The sequence below is a fragment of the Excalfactoria chinensis genome, chromosome Z, assembly GCF_039878825.1.
Source record: "Excalfactoria chinensis isolate bCotChi1 chromosome Z, bCotChi1.hap2, whole genome shotgun sequence".
Lineage (NCBI taxonomy): Eukaryota > Metazoa > Chordata > Aves > Galliformes > Phasianidae > Excalfactoria > Excalfactoria chinensis.
Genome location: NC_092857.1, coordinates 35585226 through 35608218, shown reverse-complemented (window position 1 = coordinate 35608218; position 22993 = coordinate 35585226). Strand labels below are relative to the sequence as shown.

Genomic DNA, 22993 nt, shown 5'->3' with positions numbered 1-22993 from the left:
AAAGGCTCATGGATCATCTGGAGAAGTACATTTTTGATTTGGCTTTTTTTTTTTTCCTCCAGTCACTCTGTCCACCTCTTTTAGAGCTCTTTAATGAAGATGACTTTCCAAATACTCAAAGAAAAATGTTTCCCTGTAGAACTCTAATATCCTCTCCCTTTTTTCAAGATAATAACATTCTTTTGGATCAAACACAAAAGCTGCAAGAAAAAGGTTTTAAAATTTCATAAAACTCAAAAGCTTCTTAGTATTTTATGTTGGTCTTTATTAATATGCTCCAAAGCAAAGTGGACAAAGTTTAAAACTAAAATGCTATCCTTCCCTAGAGTTTTTAAATCACTATATCTGAAACTGAAGTATTTCATTTATCACTGCCTTTTGTTCTGTACTATGAGAGCACAGAAAAAAAGAAAACTTAAAATAATAGGTCATAGCTTTCTTTTGCAAATTTATGTATATTGAACTAAAAATCCAAGAACTCTTCAGCCTGCTAAAATAGAATAATCCAATTGGAAGAGACATACAAAGATTACCAAGTCCAACTTGGTAATTTCAATGGCCTGGCCATTTCAGGGACAACCAAAAGTTAAAGCATGTTACTGAAGGCATTATATAAATGTCTCTTCAACACTGATAGTCATGGGGCATCAACTGCACCACTAGGGAACCTTTTCTAGTGTTTTACCACCCTCACAGCAAATAAATGTTTCCTAACATCCAGTCTGAACTTCCCCTTGAGCAGTTTTTTATACTTTGTTGTCAGGGAGCAGAAATCTGCACCTCCCTTTCCATCTGGACTCCATAACAAATTGTAGAGAGTAAAGAGGTCACCTCTCACCCTCCTTTTACCCATACTAAACGATTCAACTGTCTCCAGCCTCTCTTTGTAAGGCATGTATTCCAAACCTTCCACCAGCTTTTCTGCCCTCCTCTGGAGGACCTTAACATCCTTTTTATAGGACAGTATTACAGAGACCAGCATGCAATACTCAAGGTGAGCATGCACCAACACTAAATGTAGCCTTTTCTGACTGGTTGGCCATGCTGTGTGTAATGCATCCTAAAACACAATTTACCCTGCTAGCTACTAGGGAACACTGCTGGCTCAGTGCTGAGCCTGCTTTCAATAGCATCTCCAGACCCCTTTTTGAAAGGCTGTTCTTCAGACTCTCATCTTCCAGTCTCCATCTGTGGCATTACTCCATCCCAGGTACATCACCTAGCATTTTCCTGAGTTGAACTTCATACCATTGCTGATTGCCAAGTGTCCCAGTCTATCTAGCTCCTTCTGCAAGGCCTCTCTCCCCTCCAGGAAGTCAAGAGCACCTCTGAGATCAGTATCATCAGCAGACTTGCAGTGGATGCATTCCAGCCCATTCTGATCACTGTCAAAAACATTAGACAAGACTGACCCTAGAATTGAGCACTAAGGAACACTACTGGTTACCATAGACCAGCCAGGTGTAGCCCCACCTACTACAACTCTAAGGTCTACCAGAAGGCAGTTCATCACACAGCTAAGTATGAACATTTCACAGAATCACACAGAATTGTAGGGGTTGGAAGGGACCTCTAGAGATCATCGAGTCCAACCCCCCTGCCAAAGCAGGCTCCCTACATCACATCACACAGGTAAGCATCCAGGCAGGTCTTGAATATCTCCAGAGGAGACTCCACCACCTCCCTGGGCAGCCTTTTCCAGTGCTCCATGACCCTCACCATAAGGAAGTTCTTGCGCACATTCGTGTGGAACTTCCTATGCTGAAGTTTCAGCCCATTACCCCTAGTCCTGTCCCCATGCACTACTGAAAAGAGACCAGCCTCGCCACTATGGCTCCCACACCTCAGGTATTTATAAACCTGGATCAAGTCCCCTCTCAGCCTTCTTTTCTCAAGGCTAAACAGACCCAGTTCCCTAAGTCTCTCCTCATAGGGGAGATGCTCCAGGCCCTTCACCATCTTTGTGGCTCTCTGCTGGACTCTTTCCAAGAGATCCCTGTCTTTTTTGTACTGGGGAGCCCAGAACTGGACGCAGTATTCCAGATGAGGCCTCACCAGGGCAGAGTAGAGGGGGAGGATCACCTCCCTTGACCTGCTGGACATGCTCTTTTTAATGCACCCCAGTATGCCATTGGTCTTTTTGGCTACAAGGGCACACTGCTGGCTCATGGCCAACCTGTCGCCCACCAGGACGCCCAGGTCCCTCTCAGCAGAGCTCCTCTCCAGCAGGTCTTCCCCCAGCCTGTACTGGTGCATGCAATTATTTCTTCCTAGGTGCAAGACTCTACACTTGCTTTTGTTAAACCTCATCCAGTTTCTTACTGCCCAGCTCTCCAGTCTGTCCAGGTCTTGCTGAATGGCAGCACAGCCTTCAGGCGTATCAGCCAATCCTCCCAACTTCGTGTCATCAGCAAACTTGCTGAGGGTGGTCACTATCCCCTCATCAAGGTCGTTGATGAAGATGTTGAACAAGACCAAACCCAGTACAGACCCACTAGTTACAGGCCTCCAGCCAGACACCGCACCACCACCAACAACCCTCTGCACTCTCCCAGTCAGCCAATTCTCAACCCACTTCACTGTCCACTCATCTATCCCATACTTCCTCAACTTTGTTATAAGGATGTCATGGGTGACAGTATCAAAAGCCTTTCTGAAATCAAAGTAGACTACATCTACCACTCTCACCCTGTCCACCCAGCTAGTGACATCTTCATAAAAGGCCACCAGGTTGGTCGAGCACGACCTCCCCTTGGTGAACCCATGCTGAGTACTCCTGATAACCTCCTTTTCTCCCACTTGTCTGGAGATGGCATCCAGCATAAGCTGTTCCATCACCTTCCCTGGGACAGAGGTGAGGCTGACTGGCAAATATCTGCAATTATCTTACAGTTGGATAACCTGTCAGGAAAAATGCTGCGAGGGACAATATCAAAGGCTGAAGTGAAATCCAGAAAGAATACATCCACTGCCTTCTGTTCATCCATCAAGTAGATGAACTTATAGGAGATAATATTAGTAAGGCAGTATGCCTCCACATAAGCAATTCTGACTTTGTTCAAATTAAATTTCAAAAGGAGCAAGTGAGACATTTATCAAAGAAAGAAAAAGTAATAGGAGTGCTTCCATATAACAACAATTGCTTGTATATAACAATGATAGACTGGAAGGATGAAAATCTGTGTTAGCACAAGTTCTGAAGATACAAAAGATAATTTTGGAAACCAAAACTATTCACTCTCCACTGTTTGCAGGATGATGCTGGTCCCAAACTGCACAAGTGAAAATGAAAAAGAGAAATTAAAAATAGTTACAGAGTCTTAAAATGCCTACTAGCCAACTTCAGCACTAAACAAGAAGTAAAACCAGCTTGATGCAGAAAGCTTACCTTATTGCTTGTGCACCGGGTCGTTGAGTAAATACCGTACTCAGTTCATTTAAAGAAAACTTTACCAACTCAGGAGTTTGGTTGTTTTCTCTTATTGATGCTGACATGCTTTTTAAATTTACAGAAAACTTCATGGCTTCATACTAGATAAGCAGAAAAAAACAATAAATTATAACAGTGAATGAAAAAAATAGAAAAAAAGAAAAAAAAATATACATATAAATTTCAATACAGTTTATGAAGAGATCAACATCCAAAATAACATTCTAAACTGTTTTTCCTGTGCTATAAACAGCCTGCACTATTGCAGTACAAAAGTTATTCCCAAACTAAGATGCAAGGGTAGAATAAATGTAGACTACGTCTGTGAATCTATGACTTCAATACAGATGTCTGGTTTTTTTTGAGAAAAGGGGCTTCTGATGGAGCTGGAAGGCAGTCCACTGTATTGTGCAAAGTATCTAACATGAAGATGGCTTAAGACTACTTCAGATGGTTTAAAGATCTTGTTTCTTCTATCAGCTCATAGAATCACAGAATCATAGAATTACCCAGGTTGGAAAAGACTTTGAAGATACTACTCTAACTCTAACAACCCTCTGCTAAATCATATCTCTGAGCACCACAAATGAGCACCACTCATACATTATCTACTCATCTACTCCATCTACTCTCACTAATGTTTTAGAGTCCACTGAAGCAGTTAATCCACCTTCCATAGAGGCTTCTGAATATATTAAGATGATACATGACATATTTTGTAGATTGAACAATGTGCTACTTATGTGAGTTAATTCTACCTAAATTAGACAGCATTCCATTTAGAATTTTTCCAGAATATTCAAAGTAAGCACTTCAATCATCCTTTTAAAATTATATCAAAGGATGTTCTGTTCTATGCAAAGGTAACAGACAGTAATAAAATTTATAAGTAACATGACATTGCTCAAATGCAGAGACAAACATGTAATTTTAAAAGCAATTCTCTATCACTTTTAGATTTTGACTTCTAGTATAAAATTACAAATTGTTTTATAACACAATAATTTGTGACTTACTGATTTTGGAAGTGTTGGGTCCACAGCTGTTTCACTATACCCGATTGCTGCATAAAGTTTAGCTTTCTCCTCACTTGTCATAAGACCTTCAAGACCTGTTGCATTGTAATTGTTTAAACACAGTGTAAGTATTTTTAACATGCAAATACTGTTATGCAGTACCCAGCCCATGGCATAGTATTGGAACTATATGATTTTAAGGTTCTTATCAACCAAAGCCACTCTAAGATACACTTCTGAGTAATAAGCATTAAAAGCAAAAAATAATTAGATTCAAAACAAACTCTTAAATCACCTACATTATGCTTTAAAACAAGGTTATACATTTATTCTGAACTACTTTATTTCCTAGCTTGCTAACAATGAAAAGATGTTTTTTGGCATAATTTCTGTGTTCTAGAACATTCACTAGATGCCCTCATATTTTAGTCAGCCAAACTCTAAAGTACTTCATGAAACAGAAAAATTATGAAAATAATGGAAGTAAAATTGCTTACATTCCATTAACTGATACTGCTTTCCTAGCACTTTCTTCAAATCCCTATACACAGTACACTGTGCAGACAACTGCTAAAACTGGGAAAGAAGAAAGCAGAAATAAAGGACAGTTCATAAGTCCTACAGAAAGAACTGTAAGATACCTCTAAAACATGTAGTTCACAATCACATCAGGAAAAAAAAAAAAAGAAGTCTAAGGGAAAATGTGAATGCTGAACATATACTAGCCCAAACATTAAAAAAAAAAAATAAAAATCTGAAATTCCATTTTTAAGGACTCAATAATAAGAAAAAAACACCAATAAATGAACATACTTGAAGTCTTTATGTCTTGTTTCTGTTCATCCTTTTCTTCACGTGACCAGCCCCATATCCAACTAAACCAGCCACCAGAATTTTCATCATCTTGTTTTGTTCCCGGTTTGTATATTTTTTGTCCAGATTTAGTTGCCTGAAATGAACAAATACATGGTAATTTTCTTTATGCTTCTTTCTTCTCACTTGGATCACAATGAGTTACTTTTATCAATAAATAGAATAAGCAAAAGTTACCCAGTTTTAAGACAATAAAGGTTGTTTTATGTAGATTTTCTAGCTAGCTCTCACTCTTCACTCCCTCTTCACTTTTTTTGGCCACGAGAGCACACTGCTGGCTCATGGTCAACCTGTCGTCCACCAGGACACCCAGGTCCCTCTCTGCAGAGCTCCTCTCCAGCAGGTCATCCCCCAACCTGTACATGCAATTATTCCTCCATAGATCCAAGACTCTACACTCATTTTTGTTAAACCTCATCTGTTTTCTTACTGGTGTGGCAGCCAATCCTCCCATCTTTGTATCATCAGCAAACTTGCCCCTATCCCCTCATCACAATCATTGATGAAGATGTTGAACAAGACAGGACTCAGTACCGACCTCTGGGGAATACCACAAGTTACAGGTCTCCAACCAGACTCTGCACTGCCGATGATGACCCCCTGTGCTCTGCCAGTCAGACAGTTCTCAACCCACCTCACTGTCCACTCGTTTATTCCACACTTCCCCAGTTTTGTTAGAAGGATGTCATGGGAGACAGTATCAAATTCCTTGCTGAAATTAAGGTAGACTACATCCACCGCTCTTCCCATGGGTTGGTCGAGCATGACCTCCCCTTGGTGAACCCATGCTAACTACTCCTGCTAAATCCCCTTTTCTTTCAATTGTCCAGAGATGACATCCAGCACAAGCTGTTCCATCACCTTTCCAGGGACAGAGGTGAGGCTGACTGACCTGTAATTACCCAAATCTTCCTTCTTGCCCTTTTTGAAGACTGGAGTGACATTAGCTATCCTCCAGTCTTCAGGCACCTCCCCCATACTCCAAGACCTCTCAAAGATGATAGAGAATAGTTTAGCAGTCACCTCTGCTAGCTCCCTCAGCACCTGTGGAAGCACCCCATTGGGTCCCATGGATTTATGAACAATGGTGTTGCATAGACGCTCATGGACCACCTCTTCCCTGACTAAAGGCAAGTTTTCCATTCCCCAGATGCTCTCACTAACCTCCAGGGTCTGGAATTCCTGAGGGAGAGCTTTTTCACTGAAGACAGAAGCAAAGAAGGCATTCAGTATCTCCGCCTTTTCCGCATCCCCCTGTTACCAGAACAGCCCTCTCACTTAGTAGGGGACCCACATTCTCCCTAGTCTTCCTTTTACTGTTAACATGCTTTAAAAAGCCTTTTTTATTATCTTCCATCACTTTTGTCAGATGATGAAATTTTACCTCAACTTCTGCTTGTTGCCTTGCAAGCGTGATGTTAAAAATATCCAAGATCTTTTCAAATTCCTAAAAGAGAGGAGAAAATTCATTTTGGGACATTTTCATTTGATAAGATTTTAATTGCTCACAGTCTTACAGAAAGCAACAACAAACTACTCTTTCCACAGAGTTCCAGTAATTTGCTCAAGTTTAAAAAGCAAAAGGAACCTGGAAAAGAAAAGCACCTAAGTTTATGTTTTTCTTCAGTGCAATTAGTAACCTAAAATTACTTCATATGTTCATTAATACTAAAAAAAAAAAAAAAAAAAAGTTTACCAATGAAGCTGCAAGTCAGGCTGCTGAAGTTATATTCCAAATTAGTACTTACAAATAAATGTGCATTTATGTTCAAGAAAACATTACAATAAAGCTGTTAGCAGAAAATGGCTGACCTCCAATGATTTTAAGATCTCTTCAGTAGGTTTTTTTGATGTTATCTTTCTTCTATACAACTCCCTGTAGTTCTTCACTTGATTCCTATGATGTCGAATATGTTCCCATGACCACATTTGGAGCCTACGTTGAACATTTACTTCAAGGATGCCATAAATAACGTATTTCCACCTAAGGACAAATGAAGCGTAGTTCACATTTCTATTGGCATACTGAAAAGACACCTAAAGCTATGCAGACTCCCACTTATTATAGCTAGTTGTGAAAACGTGAAATCCCTTGTAGAAGACTTCAGTTCAACAGATGAACACAAGGACTTCAATTTTTTCCTCCCAAAGTTCCTAAACTTAATCAATAACCCTGTAGAAAAAGTGCCCAACAACAGTATGTGCAAACGCACACGCATACACAAACAACTTTGAAGCAACTTCTAAAAATATTTCTTTGTCATATGTATATAAAACGTTTGCCTGTTTTTCAAATAGGTATGTTCTTATAATAGTACCTGATACATAGCAGCACTAACAACATCACCTTCATCAAAACAGAATTGGAATATTAAAATATTATCAGATTTAAGTTTCTAATGTTAATCTTCATGATAGTATATACGAGCTTCCAAACAAAATATATACTCATCCTTAGTGTGAAAACATCAGTTTCTCTGTTGTTTTTGTGTGTGTGTGTGTTTTTTTAAATATGATTATCTTAAGAAAAATTAAAGCAAACAAAAAACAAAATAGGATTTAGTTTTAGGAGGAAGTGAGTTCTAACATTCTTAAATAGGAAATTATATCTCGATACACATTTCAAATGAATAAACAACTAACAAATTGTTTTCCAAGCATGAGGAGGCCTACCATATCTTGGCATTGTTATGCAGTGGAACATCAGGCCTGTACTTCCTATATGGCAAATTTCGAGTCATCATATCAATAGACTCAAGAAGCTCCATAACACTGAAGTACTAAAAGATTAAAAGACAAAAAAAAAGTCCATCTTGAGTGTTAACTGTTTTTCTGCAAACAATGTAAACCATTTCTATTTCTTTAAAGACAGAACAATTTGCAAAGAAAAGCAACACTAAGAAACATCTTTTTATGTTTATAATAAACTTACACACTACTACTTAATATGATTACAAACTAACCTTTTCCCACTGTATGTAGTTTAAAAAATAATAATAATTATACCTGTGGCTTATTGAATTCAACAGCTACATCCTTGATACTTATATCTAGATCCATTTTGGGAGTTGAGAAATCAATGTCAGATCGAGGATTCATAAGAAGTTTGGCCTCAGCAGAAATTGGACGGAATACTGAAAAGCAGATGTTGATAAAAGGAAAAAATAAAAAGGATGTGAACTCTTCAAGATTCCCATAAATAATACATAATACTGATCAGTTCGAGTTACACTAGGTCATTCCTTGGAAAATGCTAGACTTCTGAACATAAAAACTTGATGAATGCAGCTAAAAATGCAATATAAGCTGTATTCAGTTTTCCAGTTTCATTCTGATTATGTGACCCATAAATCAATTTGGTTTAATAACTCAAGACTACACATTAACAGACTTGCCAAAATTGTAATAGAAAGGATAATTCTTTGTTATGTTTTTCTTTCTCTGTGTGTTATGATACTGATATATTAGATTCTTTGCTAAGTTACACTCACACTAATAAATAAATATCCTACATTTATAAATCTAAGTTCAAGTAATCATGGGAAAAAAAATCAATGTGGATGTTAAGTCAAGCAAAGCACATCACAAACTAAAATCAACTCGGAAAATAGATGTTATTCCTCAGTTTGGCAATATCAAGCATTCACTAGAGCCTTCAGAAGCTATGTTTCACTCAGTTTTTCCATCTACTTCAGGAAAAACGATCCAACAATACTACCTGAAATCATGTAGTTCATATCCATATCAAAGGAAATTCCCTTTACTAATAGAAATACTGATACATCATCTACATAAAAAATATTCTAAATCCATTGACAGGTTCATAAATTTGGAAAACATTTTTGCAAGATGAAGCAAAGTTTACACCTATTTAATTTGGTTTCACTTTAAGCTCATTATTCTTTCTGAAGTTTTGTTTTATTCTACATATTTTGTGGTAAATTTTGTACTCATTTTTTTCCTGCATCCATTTTGAAACATTTCTTTTTCACAGTATCACAGTATTGTGCGAGTTGGAAGGGACCTTAGAGATCATCGAGTCCAACTCCCAGGATTCGAGCCTTTCTGTGTAGCAGAGCAGCATTTCTGCCACTTGCGCCACAGGGGTGATTCGAACCCCGGGCCTCTGGTGTTGCAAGCAGCAACTTATACCACTGCGCCCTCCTTTCTATCTGCTGGTATTACACTTGTGTTTAGAGTTCAAATGACAAAGACTACTTTTTACTTACTACCTTCTTGTCAATGTCTCAGACTAGAGTTCCTCTGCAACAGTTATAATTTTCACTTGCCATAGAGAATTAGCATGATATAAAGCTTATAATATCTGTTTCTGTTGGTACTGATGAATTTTAAGAGTATAAATCTCAAATCTTGGAATTTGGCATTTAATCCTTTTGAAACGCTGTGTAAGGACTTAGATAACAGATGATATTTACACTTATTTTCTTGTAAGAGAGTCAAAGCTAGCAACTGAAAAACAGAGATTAGAAAATAGATTCTGTTTTTTTTCAACCTGTAATATGTAACACTTACATAGCACTTACCAAAATCATAACCAACTGGAATCACATTGCGGCAGGCAACTCCCTGTTTCAAGCTAACCTATGATGGAGTAAAAAAAAAAAAAAAAGTCACAATTCTATTACATTTTAAACACTTAAAAATAAAAAAGATCAACACTCTGATATAATAATCTCTCTGAGCAACAATTCAATGTGTAATAATTATCCATTTTTAAACATAACAAAATTGATATATTAGAGGACTTAGGTTTTTAGCTACTAAATCACAGAGCAGTAAAATGACCGCCTATTATGAATATTTTTCTAATCAGCAAAGGATTTTTTTTTTCCCTAAAGTTTCTCAAATGGCTGTTGGATTTCCATCACATTAAAATCTTAATGCTTAGTATTTTTCTTGATGCATCAGTTACTAACATTTCTTGAAGATACTGGCATAAATGAGAGTGGAACAGAAAGAGAAACATGCTCAGTTCTTCACAGTATAAACAATAGCAAAAACTTTAAGTCATTCTTTACTTACCAACGATTCATCATAGCCATAATGGTAGAACATCTCAGATTTCACATTCCAGTAAGCAAAAAGGTTATCCAGTCGTACAAGCTGAAAATGTAACAGAATATAAATATTAATAAATCTAAGAATTTTAAATGAAATTTGGATTTCACAAAGTCTGGATTAGTAGAAACATTCAGACTGTTGGCTGCATGCTGCACATATTTGTATTTTAAAGTTCACACAGTCATATCTTCTTACTGTAGAAGAAATTCAAATTCACAGCTAGATTGTACTGTACTAGTTCTTTCTTTGGCATGCAGATTATACTGTACCTTATAGAACAACTTGGCAGATTCATCATGTAAGCATGGATTCCAATTCTTGTCTGAGGTCTAAAATGAACATTAACGATAGTTATTCTGCTGTTTACTAAATACCAGCATTTATCATCACTGAAATAAACAAGTAGAACAAACAGGATGATCATCATAATTAAACCCATAGAAATTGGAGCAACACTATCTTCTGATTTTGGACTATCAAGTCTTGACATTCTTAATGAGAAACTTCATCAGACTACCTTACTGAAAAAACACATATATTTATATATGCAGTGATTGGCATGCTGCTTCTAAGAACCTAAAGATTCCAGCCTTACAAACTGTTTTCCTGTACATCAATATTATTTGTAGGTAAGCACTTTCAAAGCAGACAAAAAGGGACTGAAATTATTCTGTAATTGCAGAAGCAGCATCATAGTTCAAGCCCAATGGAAATTCTATCTGCTACTGTTCATTTTTAAGACCAAAATGACAAGCACTTCAAAAGTGATGCAGTAAGTAAAAGTACTGGTTTTCATTCATTATACAAAATTGTTTGTGGGAGAAGTTTAGGAAAAGCTATTTCTGTTTCTTGAATATGCTAGAAAAAGAATCAATAAGACAACTAATTAATTCAAGAAAGTAGAATTTGCTTAAATAGAATTTCTTTACAATTATTAGTAATACAACAAATGTCAGAACTATTCGGCACGTTGCTTCTACTAGCTGTACTTCTAGAATGAATGCATACAGTCCAAGATAACTACTAACTGCTGAAAACTGAAGCATGTAGATTAAAGAACTCAACCACAACTTGAAACAAGATATCACTTTTTTTTCCCTCATTTCCTCCTTTGGGGCTCATGTCAATTTCAATAAAACACTCATTACGAACAGCACAAATTTAGAAAAGTCTGATTACTTGCAATCACAAATTGCAAAGGCAGAATAAAAATTTCCTCCCAGATGTCTGTTTAAGAGCCAGCATTTTATCTTTAATTGCAATATCTCCACTCCAAAATTTGTGCTTGATGTGTGCCCCCAGTGGCGCAGTGGTTTAAGCTGCTGCCTGCGGCACTGGAGGGCCCGGGTTCGAATCCCCCCCCTGTGGCGCAGGGGTAGAAGTGCCGCTTCGCTACACAGGGGGCTCGAAACCCGGGAGTTGGACTCGATGATCTCTAAGGTCCCTTCCAACTCGCACGATACTATGATACTATGATACTATGATACTATGATATGATAAACCAAATAATTTAAAACCAAATAGCATTGTGCTTAGCCCATGATGAGAAGAATTCTTCCATTAGACAATATGTTACCAGATACAAAAACTTACATCAACATAACCTACATCATATACATCTCCTTAAACTATGCATCAATATGGTTTTTAGATGAAAAATAAAATTACCTGCAAACTTAGGTTCTGAAGTGAAATCCCAAATGACAAGGGGTTACTTCGATTTGTGATCTGCCAAAGTGAGGGCAATACCAAAAGAAGATTATATTGTGCTTAACATTTATACTTGGAAACAAACAGACAACAGTACATACATGCACACACATATCTTCACAGCTTGGTACAAGCTTTTTATTAATTTTCATGTTTTACTTTAAGACTATGAAACTTTAAAACCCTTAATGGTATTCTGTCAACATACAAAATAATACAGAAAGAAAATCAGGCAAGTTCCTCAATTAATATAGTTGTTCACATCCCCTTATGACAGACAAAATCACTTACATCATCCTCATAGCGAATGTGGATGTTGGAAATTTTCACTTGAAGGTTTTTGATGACCTGAGTGACTAGTTTTTCTACAAAACTGTCTTGTTTCTCTTCTTTCACTTTATCTAAGTTAAAAAAATAAATAAAAAATTAAAAAAATAAAATTCATTTGACAAATGCTTAAATTTTGTATTACTCTGCACTCTCATTTCTTAAAAACATTATCTCTCACTATGACCTGTAACATTTACATCCTCGGTCTACAAAGTCTCAGTGTATGATATGATGCACATGATTCAAAAGTATGTAAGTATGAGATGACAACCACCTCATATTTCCAGGAGGACCATTTTGCAGTACTGATGCAACCTACACATTCACATTTCAAGACAGTATCTGATTTCCAAAGATGAACGCTATTTCACACAAAATATTCAACAGCTAACAGCTAAGTCAAATACTACTCAAGATAAATCTGAAAACACAAACCTTCCTATATGAAAATAAAGACCTGTAATTGTAGTTTAAATATTGAGACAAAACAAAAAATCTAGAACAGTAAGTGAGAAATTCAACATCTTTCTGAATTAAAAAATAAAAATAGCGATACTGTAATTAGCTGTTCTCACTCTTACCTTGGTCAGCTATTTTCTGCTTTGCTTCCTCTATCCTTTGCAATTCCCTTTGCCTTGCCTCCATGAGCTGCTTAGCCTCTTTTTCGGCATCATATTTTATGCCTAAATGCACAATATTAAAAGGTGAGATACAAAAAACTTTATGCTTTTGGATACTTCTACAAAATAAAATTTTTTCACACTTTGTTTGTGACTCTATAACAGCAAAAAATTAGTTGACTAAATCTAAACTTCTGAAGGTTACTCCACTGACATTTACCCAGTATCTACAGGAAATAAAGCTCATGAAAGCAATATCAACCAACTACAGAAACTTCTGAAATTCCATCCACACTTTTTTTTTTTCCCCTCTATATTAACTTACTGGCTGTGGGCACAATAAGCAAATAAACTCCTTCAAGAACTGCCTCAACAGGTTGAGTATAAAGGTTTTGCCATGGAATCTGTAGGTTAAGTTGACCTACAAATACAAAAGAAAAATGTTGAGCTATACAGTCAAACAGCAGACTAGGAAAAAAAAAATTAATTATTAAAAAGATAATTGACATTAACTGCAAAAGCTCTAAACTTTTTTGAACAGAAAAAGCAGTGCATCTGAAGTGGATTTCCTTTGGATCATCTGTCTGAAGCAGTATGTAGATAACATTCAACAAGTTTTCTGCAAGCGCCAAACATTTAATTCTGAAGTTCTTCTCCTTACTCTCTTGAACTACATTCACTCTTCACAATAATCTTCCCTTCCTTCCAAATCCACTATAGCACGCTCTCATACACACACACACACACACACACACACAAAAATAGGGCAACTCATACATTTTCAGTCAGTTAAACACTGCTAGAATTCTTAAAATACTTTTCTTTTTTTTTTTTTTTTTAATATTTTCATGAAAGAGAGTCTTAAATAGTGCACACACGTCTGTGAGCATGATGATCCTGACATTACAGCATCCCTCATTCTTCATATAGGTGCCATTTTTAATAAAATATGAAGTTAGTCACACACACAAAAATTATTTCCAGAGGAAGTCTAAGGGAAACTTGGCTTTAGGCTTAGTTCATTTTAAGAAATCATTCACTTTTAAAATGCAATCAGTTAGCAGTGAGAAAAATATTTCATAAAAGGAAAAAGACAAAGGGAAGGACGTGGCGAAATCAGAGATGAATCTTACTGAAACAACAGATGATTTCTATCAACGGCTCATTTTCTACACACTGAGTTCTTTTTTCGTTAATGTTGATAAGACTAAACAAGACTACATACGTTTTAACTTCATATTTCAGCTCAAGGGAAAAAGAGTGTTCCAAGTATGAAAATCAAGAAAACTTGCTTACAATGTCTAAAGCCACCTGTAAATAAAAGGGGTATGTTCAGTAATTCCAGCAGGAATTAATTACAAAATGTAACTTACCAATATGTCCTGCTTTAACTTTAAATGGGACATCGAGCTGACTCTGAAACAAAGCATTTTAGAGTATTTCAGCAGCTTGTGAAATATTGTCTAATAGGGATAGAAGACAGATAAACTTAACAACAAATATACCACTTAACCACTGAAGGAAAAAAAAACAAACCACACACACCCCCCAAATAAATAAATAGATAAGACCAAGATATTAAATATATCAGAATGCACAAACAATGAGTTTCTGGTTGAGACTGTTAAGCCATGCACATTCTTCAGGGCAAATTACTACTCCATATACTGTAGGGGAAAAAAAAAAAAAAACAAAAAACAAACAAACAAACAAAAAAAACCCCATATATACCTTCCAGTACTCTTTTTTTAATTATTATTTATTTAAACACACTCCTATATGAGTTTTCTTTTTGCAAAATATGCTAATTGAAGCCAGGAAGTATATAGGTTCATCTTAAACTTAATCCCAAATTCACTAGATAACATTAGTAGTTTGGGGAGGGGAACACCAAAAATGTGGCTGCACATCCTAAAATAAGAACCAGAAAAAAAAAATTAAAAAAAAAAAAAATCAACCAAAAAGTGTCCTAAAATAATTTTTTTGCAACAGTTTGTGTCTTTGCTTTCATTGTCTTACCAGCGCATTTTCTTTTATTTCAAGATTCTTCAGCGCTACAGCTCCTAAAAGTGAAAAAGCCAGTAAGTAAAACTACAATAAGCATAGTAGTAGCAGTGTACACTTAACAAGTCTTATCTGTGGAACTAACCTACATCTCAGATATCCACAAAAGATTAAGAATACATTGCCCATTCCTACTATAGAGAAATCTTTCTCTGAGATTTGCTTATGGATCTTCCATGTCCATGGAAAAGAACCTAAGATTCCTCAAAGTAAGTCAATGGAGATGATCTTAGAAGTTCTTTTCAGCCTTAATGATCCAATGATGACTGCATATCATGAGGGCCTATTTGAAATTAAAAGTTTGCTCCTTTTTTCTTCAAGCATCCTTTTCCCAGGCTTATGGAAAGCCATGTTACAGCTTTAGCTTTATGCTAAATCTTTTTCCCTGAAAAGATCTTAGATCTTTGCAAGTTGCTTTTACAGTTTTATGACAGTTCACAGGAAACACTGCAGTACATCCAATTTTTGAATGTCATAAGACAGGAATAACTTCAGTATCCTGTAAACACAGAAAATTCTACTTGCAGGACCTGTTTTTACAACACACTCATCATCAGGCACTTGACATCACAGAGGAACATCAGAAAGATGCAGGAAATTCACCTTTTGAGAGGCAGTATAGTTTGAAGCAACATCTGCAAATTCTCTGAGGACGGAACACCTGCAACTGCTACCTTTGAATTAGTTGCATAGTCCTAACACTTGCACATGGAACAGACACTTGATATCACTGAACAGATGCATAAATGAAATTCAGAATACAAAAAGTGGATTATAAACACAGAAGGGAACACAGCTAGAGATAGCAAATAAGATTTGATTGACCCAGTAATATTTCCCTTTTGGTCACACAAGTTAAAAATGGCCAAACGCATCAGGAGAGTGGACCTCCAACTACAATAAGTATTCTTGCAGGTGATGATACAAGGTGATGATAGCTTTGGACACTAGTCAAAGTAGCACCAATCTAGGGAAACAAGACTCTGATATCAGAATAGCACTCCTTGGAGTTGGTTCCAGTCATTGAATTGCTGTTGTAGAGATTTTCAGGTGAACTAACACAACAATGCCGTGGTATTTACAAAATAATACATTTTTAGTTATTTAATGTGGTTACCAGAGTAATCTACACATTGCGTTTTCTGGCAAAATTTTATACATTTCATACATGCTACTATCAACCTATCAAATGAGATACTTTACACAGAAGGATGGGCATAGAGCAGAGCTCTGGGCTCTACTTTTAAACCTTACTAGACAAAGGTAGTGGCAGGAGCATTTGAAAAGGGGAAAAATTTAAAATAAAAACAGAATAGAAAGGAAGCATTTCCAGCAGTACTCCACAGCCCATCTACTAACCATGACAGCTTTTTAGCCTTTGCAGGAAATGACAAGGCAATAGTATTTATTTACTACAAGGGCCAGTTCTATGCTAACTTTATTTCCTATCAAACCTCATCCTGCACAGATCATTTTAACACTCAATAACACACATCTCATTTTATAAGAGGAAACAAAACAAAACATGTATTTTTCTTCTCCAAGAAGGCATTGCTGGTTGTATTTGTGGTAAGCAATGCTACTGAATACAGTGTAAAGGTAAGTGCTTGTGATCAAATTACCACCACTTAGATTTTTGCCTCCCAGTTGAGACATGTCTATCACCAAATTCTAAGACTACATGACATGTGAAATAATTTAAATGGGTTGAGTTTCTTTCACTTTCACTGTGAGAAAAGTAAACATTACATTGTCCTTATGAATGGCTTCGGTGCATTATGCATTTTCAGCTGAGACACTGTACCTTGGCTGCAATGACATAAAAGCCCTAATGCTTCTGCAAACAAACCATTGCAAAGCATGCAAGGATTATCAGCACGAGCTCTTACAAAATACTTTCTCACATGGCAAGCTATGGCTCATTTTGCCTGAGCCCATCATACTGGCAGGGAATAAACACAGCACCAATCCTGCTTAATTTTACTATTTTTTTATTTTTTTTTTTAACAGCTCTATACAAAGAGTTGGGATGGGAAAGCCAGGTAAACTGTTCTTCACTATTTTTCCCTATATGTATGACTTTATGATTACTGAGTTTCAAAGTTTTAGTAGAAATAATTAGGAGAAATTAGTAAAACTGTGATAATTTCATTTTAATTTGGACTTAACAAACATTTACTGAAACAGAAAACTTATTAAAAAAGAGGGGAGCAGAAGGGGGAGAAGCATGAATTGAAAAGATTTGAAAATACATGAAGATTTAGGGTATGCTTTGGATGGTTTTGGATTTGGTTTGTTTTCTCTTAGGAAGCAGTTGGCTGTTTCTTTGCACTGAACATAGCAGTACATCTAGATAAAAAGAACAGTTAAAACTTCCTAACTAAGCAACCTTTTAACACTGTAAGTTCAGATAAGTTAGAGTTGCATAAGTACATATGGTTAAATATGCAGGATTACAACCAAAATAATAACGCAAGCTATAACATTCACAAATACCTATAAGTTTACAATTTACTAGGCAAATCCTTATCTTCACTGATCTCTGGGCACTGCAGTTGATTCAACAAAATCAAACATTTGGCAAAATACTTTAATTAATTTCTATGAAGGTTTATGTTCTAATTTCGGACATTTGATCATCAGTGTAGTATTTAGTAAAGCATTTGGCCAAAGAGGCATGACTGAAATTGTTATCTTTCTCAACAAAAGCTACAGGCAGAAGAAGGAAATTGATTGTCATAAAAATCCTGCTCATTTAACCTATGAACTCTAAGATCAACATTATCCTTGTAAATAAGAAGGGACGGAAGTGAGACAGTAGAAGGGAAGAGATATGAAAGATGACAGACATCAGGAACACAAAATATCTCCGCTGATATCTGATCTGTATCAAACTGTCCTGCCCATGCTTTAACAGAATTTCTGCTTTCTACCGAGACTACCACATTACTGATAGGAACACAGCTTATGAAACCCTCTAATCACTTCCTACCAACAGCTGCCCTGCCAGTCATTTCCCACTTGTATTTGTGCTGCTAATCAGTCGTATTTAAGCATACCTTCCAGGTACAAACTGGAAGTCTTTGAGGGTTTGAACGTCTGCCAGACACCTTCTGTATTGACACCTCTTGTAAAACAGGTCACAAAAGGCAGAAGAAACTACTGAGGTAGCCCTCAGACAGTCCAAATGACTTTACTAGTATGCATAAACCACACCTGCAATACCTGAATAAGGCATGTAATATGAAAGTAGTAGTTATCTATTACACTAATACACATGACAGAAAAAGCAGACAAAAAGTACTCAGGGGCTCTTAAACTTGCATCAAACATCTTCCTCTATCAGTAGGCTGATGCAGCTGACCCACTCAGAAACACCAGATATTCAAATAACAAGTTAAGTAACTTCTGCTTGAGACATTAGCTAACAAGTAGGTGTGTCCAAGTCAAAAGCGATTTTTGAAGTGCAATCGAAGCACTAAATGAGATTCCTTAGGCCCAACCAGAAGAAAAAGTAGTTCAATGGACTTTAGTGAAACAACTGTTTGGTCTCTCATAATGGTTAGAAAGTTCAACAGTTTTCCACTTTTTTAAAGGCAAAAAGCAACACGTCAAATGACTTCGATAATTTCTTCAGGCGTTAAAGTATGACTTTACGAAGTGTGAAACACTTAAGAAACCTAACTAGATATTCATCTAACCTGTTCTTCTAACAGGTATTCAAAGCTATATTCACATTTAATAACTTGCCTGAGTGCCACTTTCAAAGTGAAGGCCAGAACATGACAAGGTTTACTTTGCCAGTTTTCCCAGAACCATCTATTAAATAACATTCTTTGGTGGCTGCCAAACACAGTAAGTAATATTTTATCCCGTTGTTCTTAAGGAAATCTTTTCTCAAGGGATACAATGGTTTTTCCCATTATATCTTTTTCTGAGCCTTTGGCTTTCCAGTGTTGGACTTACATGTTCAAATAGCCCTTTTAACTTACAGTTTGTCCTTCAGTCTCCCTCCTGAGTTGCCTTTTGTATTTCAGGTCACTGAATTCTTGCAACTCTTTCAGCTGTGAGCCTGCCTCTGGACACCTCACCTTACTTTTTGAGATAGCTGGCATTCTTACCCTTCAATGTGAGTTTTTTGGTGAGCAGAAGAAAACATTTTAAAGCATTCCTATTTATTACTGTGTACATGTGCATTGGTAGAAGCAGTGCCATCGTGCAACTTTGTGGCACAAATAGAATTTCAGTGGCTTTCATAGGACATCCTGACTTCTCCCATTACACAAAGCTGAAATGAATTATAAGCATGTTCCTTAATGTCATTAGTAGAGCTTCCAAATTCACAGCAGAGAGAACTTTATATATATGTTCAGAGTCTACCAACAGAATGTTACCAGTCTTAATGTTAACAAGCTAGCTATACTGACAGAGTGACATAACTCCTTCACCACAGCACCTTAAGAGGAAGTTTACTTATGCTTTGGGTATTTCATCCATCAGACCTGAAAATACACAGGCTTTTTAAGATTTAATAAAATAATACATGCAGTGCCACAGGCACATGGCACATACAGCAAGTGGGAAATAATGCACTTTCATAGCAAGCAGAAAAGCCTGAAAACATACTAACCTAATACAGAATCTGAAGGGGAAAAAAAAGTGCTATTTTTCCTTTTACAAAATAATAATAATAAAAGAGATAAAACCCACAACTGAAGTTCCACAAATTCAGTTACAAGAAACAATAAAATTAACAGTAAACTTCATAAGGAACTATGTATATAAGAATCTATTAGTCAGGAACAATCATGAAAAAAATTCTGCTACCACTAATAGTTACTGCCTTTTAGTTGGAGGAATGTACTTCATAGATCCTCTGGTATCCTTGGAGTGAAAAAAATACTGCAGAAGAACACACCATTAAACACAGCAGAAGTTGCACATGCATCAGACTTCATCCCTGGTAGACCACAAAAAAATAACATTCTTCAGATGATCCCTTGAAGATGTTACACAGCAGTTCTCTAGGCATCTCAAAACTAGAGGTATCACTTACCTACTCTCACACACAGCAAGCCTACAAACTGTAGCCAACATGCACCTATCTGCTAAGAGCTGCCCCACAGAAGCATGTGCTGTCAGGACAAACCACCACTCATCTGTGGAGCTGGAAAAACAAGTTTTATTTGTGACGTATAAGCATAGCCCAGAATTTGTACAGAATGACCTATATTTTACGATAAATATTTTTCCCGCCTTCCCTGAATAGGAACTATAACAACTGAATAACTTCAATTCACAGACAGTGTGAAACACTCCTGCCAAAACATGCAATAACTCAGCCCTTTCAAAGAAAGTACAATCAACAAGTATGCTATATTCGCCCTTAACACTACAGACCAAGAACAGTCCTTTCTCTGCAACAGTTCTGTGTGCTGGTGCAATTTTAAGGCTGCAGACAGAGTCTGAAGTTTATGGAGATCCTATCAAGTCTTGACTAACTGATAGCACATCACTGCAGAGATTAAACAAAAAGAAGAAGGAAAAAAAAACAAAACAAAACAAACAAACAAACAAAAAAAAAAAAAAAAAAAAAACAACAAAAAAAACATTCCTGATAACAGAAGAGCAAAACAAAAGTGTCCAAGATGCAAAAAGCTTCAGGAGAAGCCTCCAGAATCTGAACATGTATATGAAGGCCTAATAATAGAATTGTTAGGCAAGAACCAGCCTTGGGGTATTTCATACAAGCAAACACAAAAAATAATAACCTCCACTTGCTTTTGCTGGTGTTGCAGACACCTGGAATGCACATTCACAGCTGACTCAGGGGTGCCTGCACATACACCTGTTATGTGTGGGCGTCTTCCTTCTTTCGCGTATACTTTTCCCAACGCACAGAGGCTGCCGCCGCCTTCTCGCAGCGCACTGCAGACGAAGCTGCGCCCGGGGCAAGCCGCCGTTCCGACGGCTCAGCGCAAGCAACGGAGCGCGGCCGCTGCCCCGGACCCCCACACCACGGCAGTTAGCGCGAACTGCTGCCTGCGCTGGCACCTCCGCCAGCACGCTGCCGATACGAAAACGCTACCGAAACCGACTCCGCTTATTTTTAGTTTCATATTCCTGAACGGGGATGAGCTGGATAGAACCAGCACGCTTCTCGCGCGAAGCGATCCCCGCTCCGAGCCCGCGGCGGGCTTCGGACGGAGAGACTTCCCCGCCGACAGGGTACAGGCGAGGCCGCGGCGGCGGCGCGCATAGCCGGAGCCGCTCCCCGCCGGGCGCCTCTCGCTGCCGCCCGCGCGGCGCCTCCCTGCCGCAACCGCCTCCCTGCCGAACCGCCCCCGGCTCTTCGGCGATAATTCTGCGCCGCTAAAGCTCGAGCAGGCTGGAGGGGCGGCGGGGAGCGGAGGAGCACAGCACGGCCAGAGCGGGGCACGCCGCCCGGCTCCCTCCCGAGTGCGGGCGACTCGTACCTCCCCAGATGCCCAACTTCAGCTGGGAGCTGTCTAGGTTCACCACGTAGTCGCCGAGGAAGCGGTTCAGGACGTCCACCACCAGCGACTCAAACACCATCCTGAGCCCCCGCCGCCCCTCCGGCCTCCGCCCCGGCGCGGCCCAGTCACAGCCCCACCCTGCCCCCCGCCGCCCTCACTGCAGCGCCCCGCCCCGCTCCGCCACCCGAGGGGAGTGTCCCTCCGGCCGCGCCACCTGCTGCCCTCCTTCCCGTACACCTCCGCGTTCCCGAGCCGCGCGCAGGCGCGTTTTGTGGAGAGGGGGGTGGTCTATCGTAGGCGCGCAGGCGCGCCGCAGGCCGGGTGGGTAGGAGGCGGGAGGGGGTGGGTTTTCTCAGTGCTCGGGGCGGGGTTGGTGGGAGCGTTCGGCTGGGTACTAGAGATCAAGTACCTTGTCCAAGGAGCTTAAAGGTTACAGTAGTTTCGTGTTTTGATACTTAAGCATGCGTGCGTTTCTTTAAGGAACTCCATTTCTCCTCAGGCTAGGCACGGGTTGAAGTTACTGCATCTCTTTGCCCTTTGCGCCTGGGCTAGGCTATTAATAGCAGCATGACTAAACCTGGTTGTGTTTCAGATGCATCTCCCGAAGCTGGCTGTCTGCAGCCTGCTGGGCTGGGATCTGCTGAATGGAGCTCGGTAACTGGGTCACAGCCACCCTTGGCAAATGCCTCCCCAGGCCTTCCGTGCAAATTCTGGTGTGCCAGAATCCTCCCATATTGAGTGGGAGGATATTGTTATTCTCTAGCTTTTCCCTGGAATTGCAATAATTAGGTGTAAGCATAACTCATGGTTATCTAATTTTAAGATAAAACCTGGAGTTTTTACAGTATGTTGTATTGGACTAATGGGATTTTGGCAGCAGAGGGGGGGCCTCTGTGCAAAAGGACCATGGGTATCTGTGAGAGGCAAAACTAGCCCCAGGCAGCAGGCAGACCTGCTGGCCAAAGTGGAACCCATTGGCAGCACTGGTGGTGCCTCTGTAATATATTTTAAAAAGAAAAAGGTAAGTACCTAAATGTGAGAGAACAGACCTCCAGCCACCAAGGTCATTGCAGAAGGAGGAGCTCCAGGCCTGAAGCAGCAGCTCCCTGCAGCCTACGAGGGGCCCATGAATGAGAAGGCTGTCCCCTGCTGCCTACAAGCACCACGCAGCACATCTCCATACGCAGTTATGAAGCAGCCCACGGGGCAGCAGTGGCTGAGGTATAAAGGATGTACAGTCCACAGAAAGCCCTGCAGGAGCCCCTGGGGTGGAGCTGCAGCCTGTGAGGACCTATGTTGGAGCAGACCATCATGATGAATGGTAGCCTGTGGAAAGGAGCCATGCTGGACCACGTGGTTGAAAAAGAGCCA

The 22993-nt window shown here is 38.7% G+C and overlaps 1 protein-coding gene across 4 annotated transcripts in view; it reads right to left on the bottom strand.

Annotated features, from left to right (window-relative positions):
• VPS13A (vacuolar protein sorting 13 homolog A) overlaps positions 1-21751 on the bottom strand; it is a 93336-nt gene extending 71585 nt beyond the window's left edge. For all 4 annotated transcript variants that reach the window (XM_072358938.1, XM_072358939.1, XM_072358937.1 and 1 more), the window contains exons 1-17: positions 21602-21751; positions 15081-15124; positions 14435-14477; positions 13387-13482; positions 13023-13124; positions 12403-12512; positions 12070-12129; positions 10671-10730; positions 10363-10443; positions 9864-9921; positions 8326-8453; positions 7993-8099; positions 7132-7303; positions 6704-6766; positions 5260-5395; positions 4447-4541; positions 3389-3531 (exon numbers count right to left, since the gene is read on the bottom strand). In XM_072358938.1, the coding sequence (XP_072215039.1) occupies positions 3389-3531; positions 4447-4541; positions 5260-5395; positions 6704-6766; positions 7132-7303; positions 7993-8099; positions 8326-8453; positions 9864-9921; positions 10363-10443; positions 10671-10730; positions 12070-12129; positions 12403-12512; positions 13023-13124; positions 13387-13482; positions 14435-14477; positions 15081-15124; positions 21602-21701 (1598 nt within the window). In that variant the 5' untranslated portion in view covers positions 21702-21751. The remainder of the gene's footprint in view (positions 1-3388; positions 3532-4446; positions 4542-5259; positions 5396-6703; positions 6767-7131; positions 7304-7992; positions 8100-8325; positions 8454-9863; positions 9922-10362; positions 10444-10670; positions 10731-12069; positions 12130-12402; positions 12513-13022; positions 13125-13386; positions 13483-14434; positions 14478-15080; positions 15125-21601) is intronic.
• Between the last annotated feature and the right edge of the window lie 1242 nt (positions 21752-22993).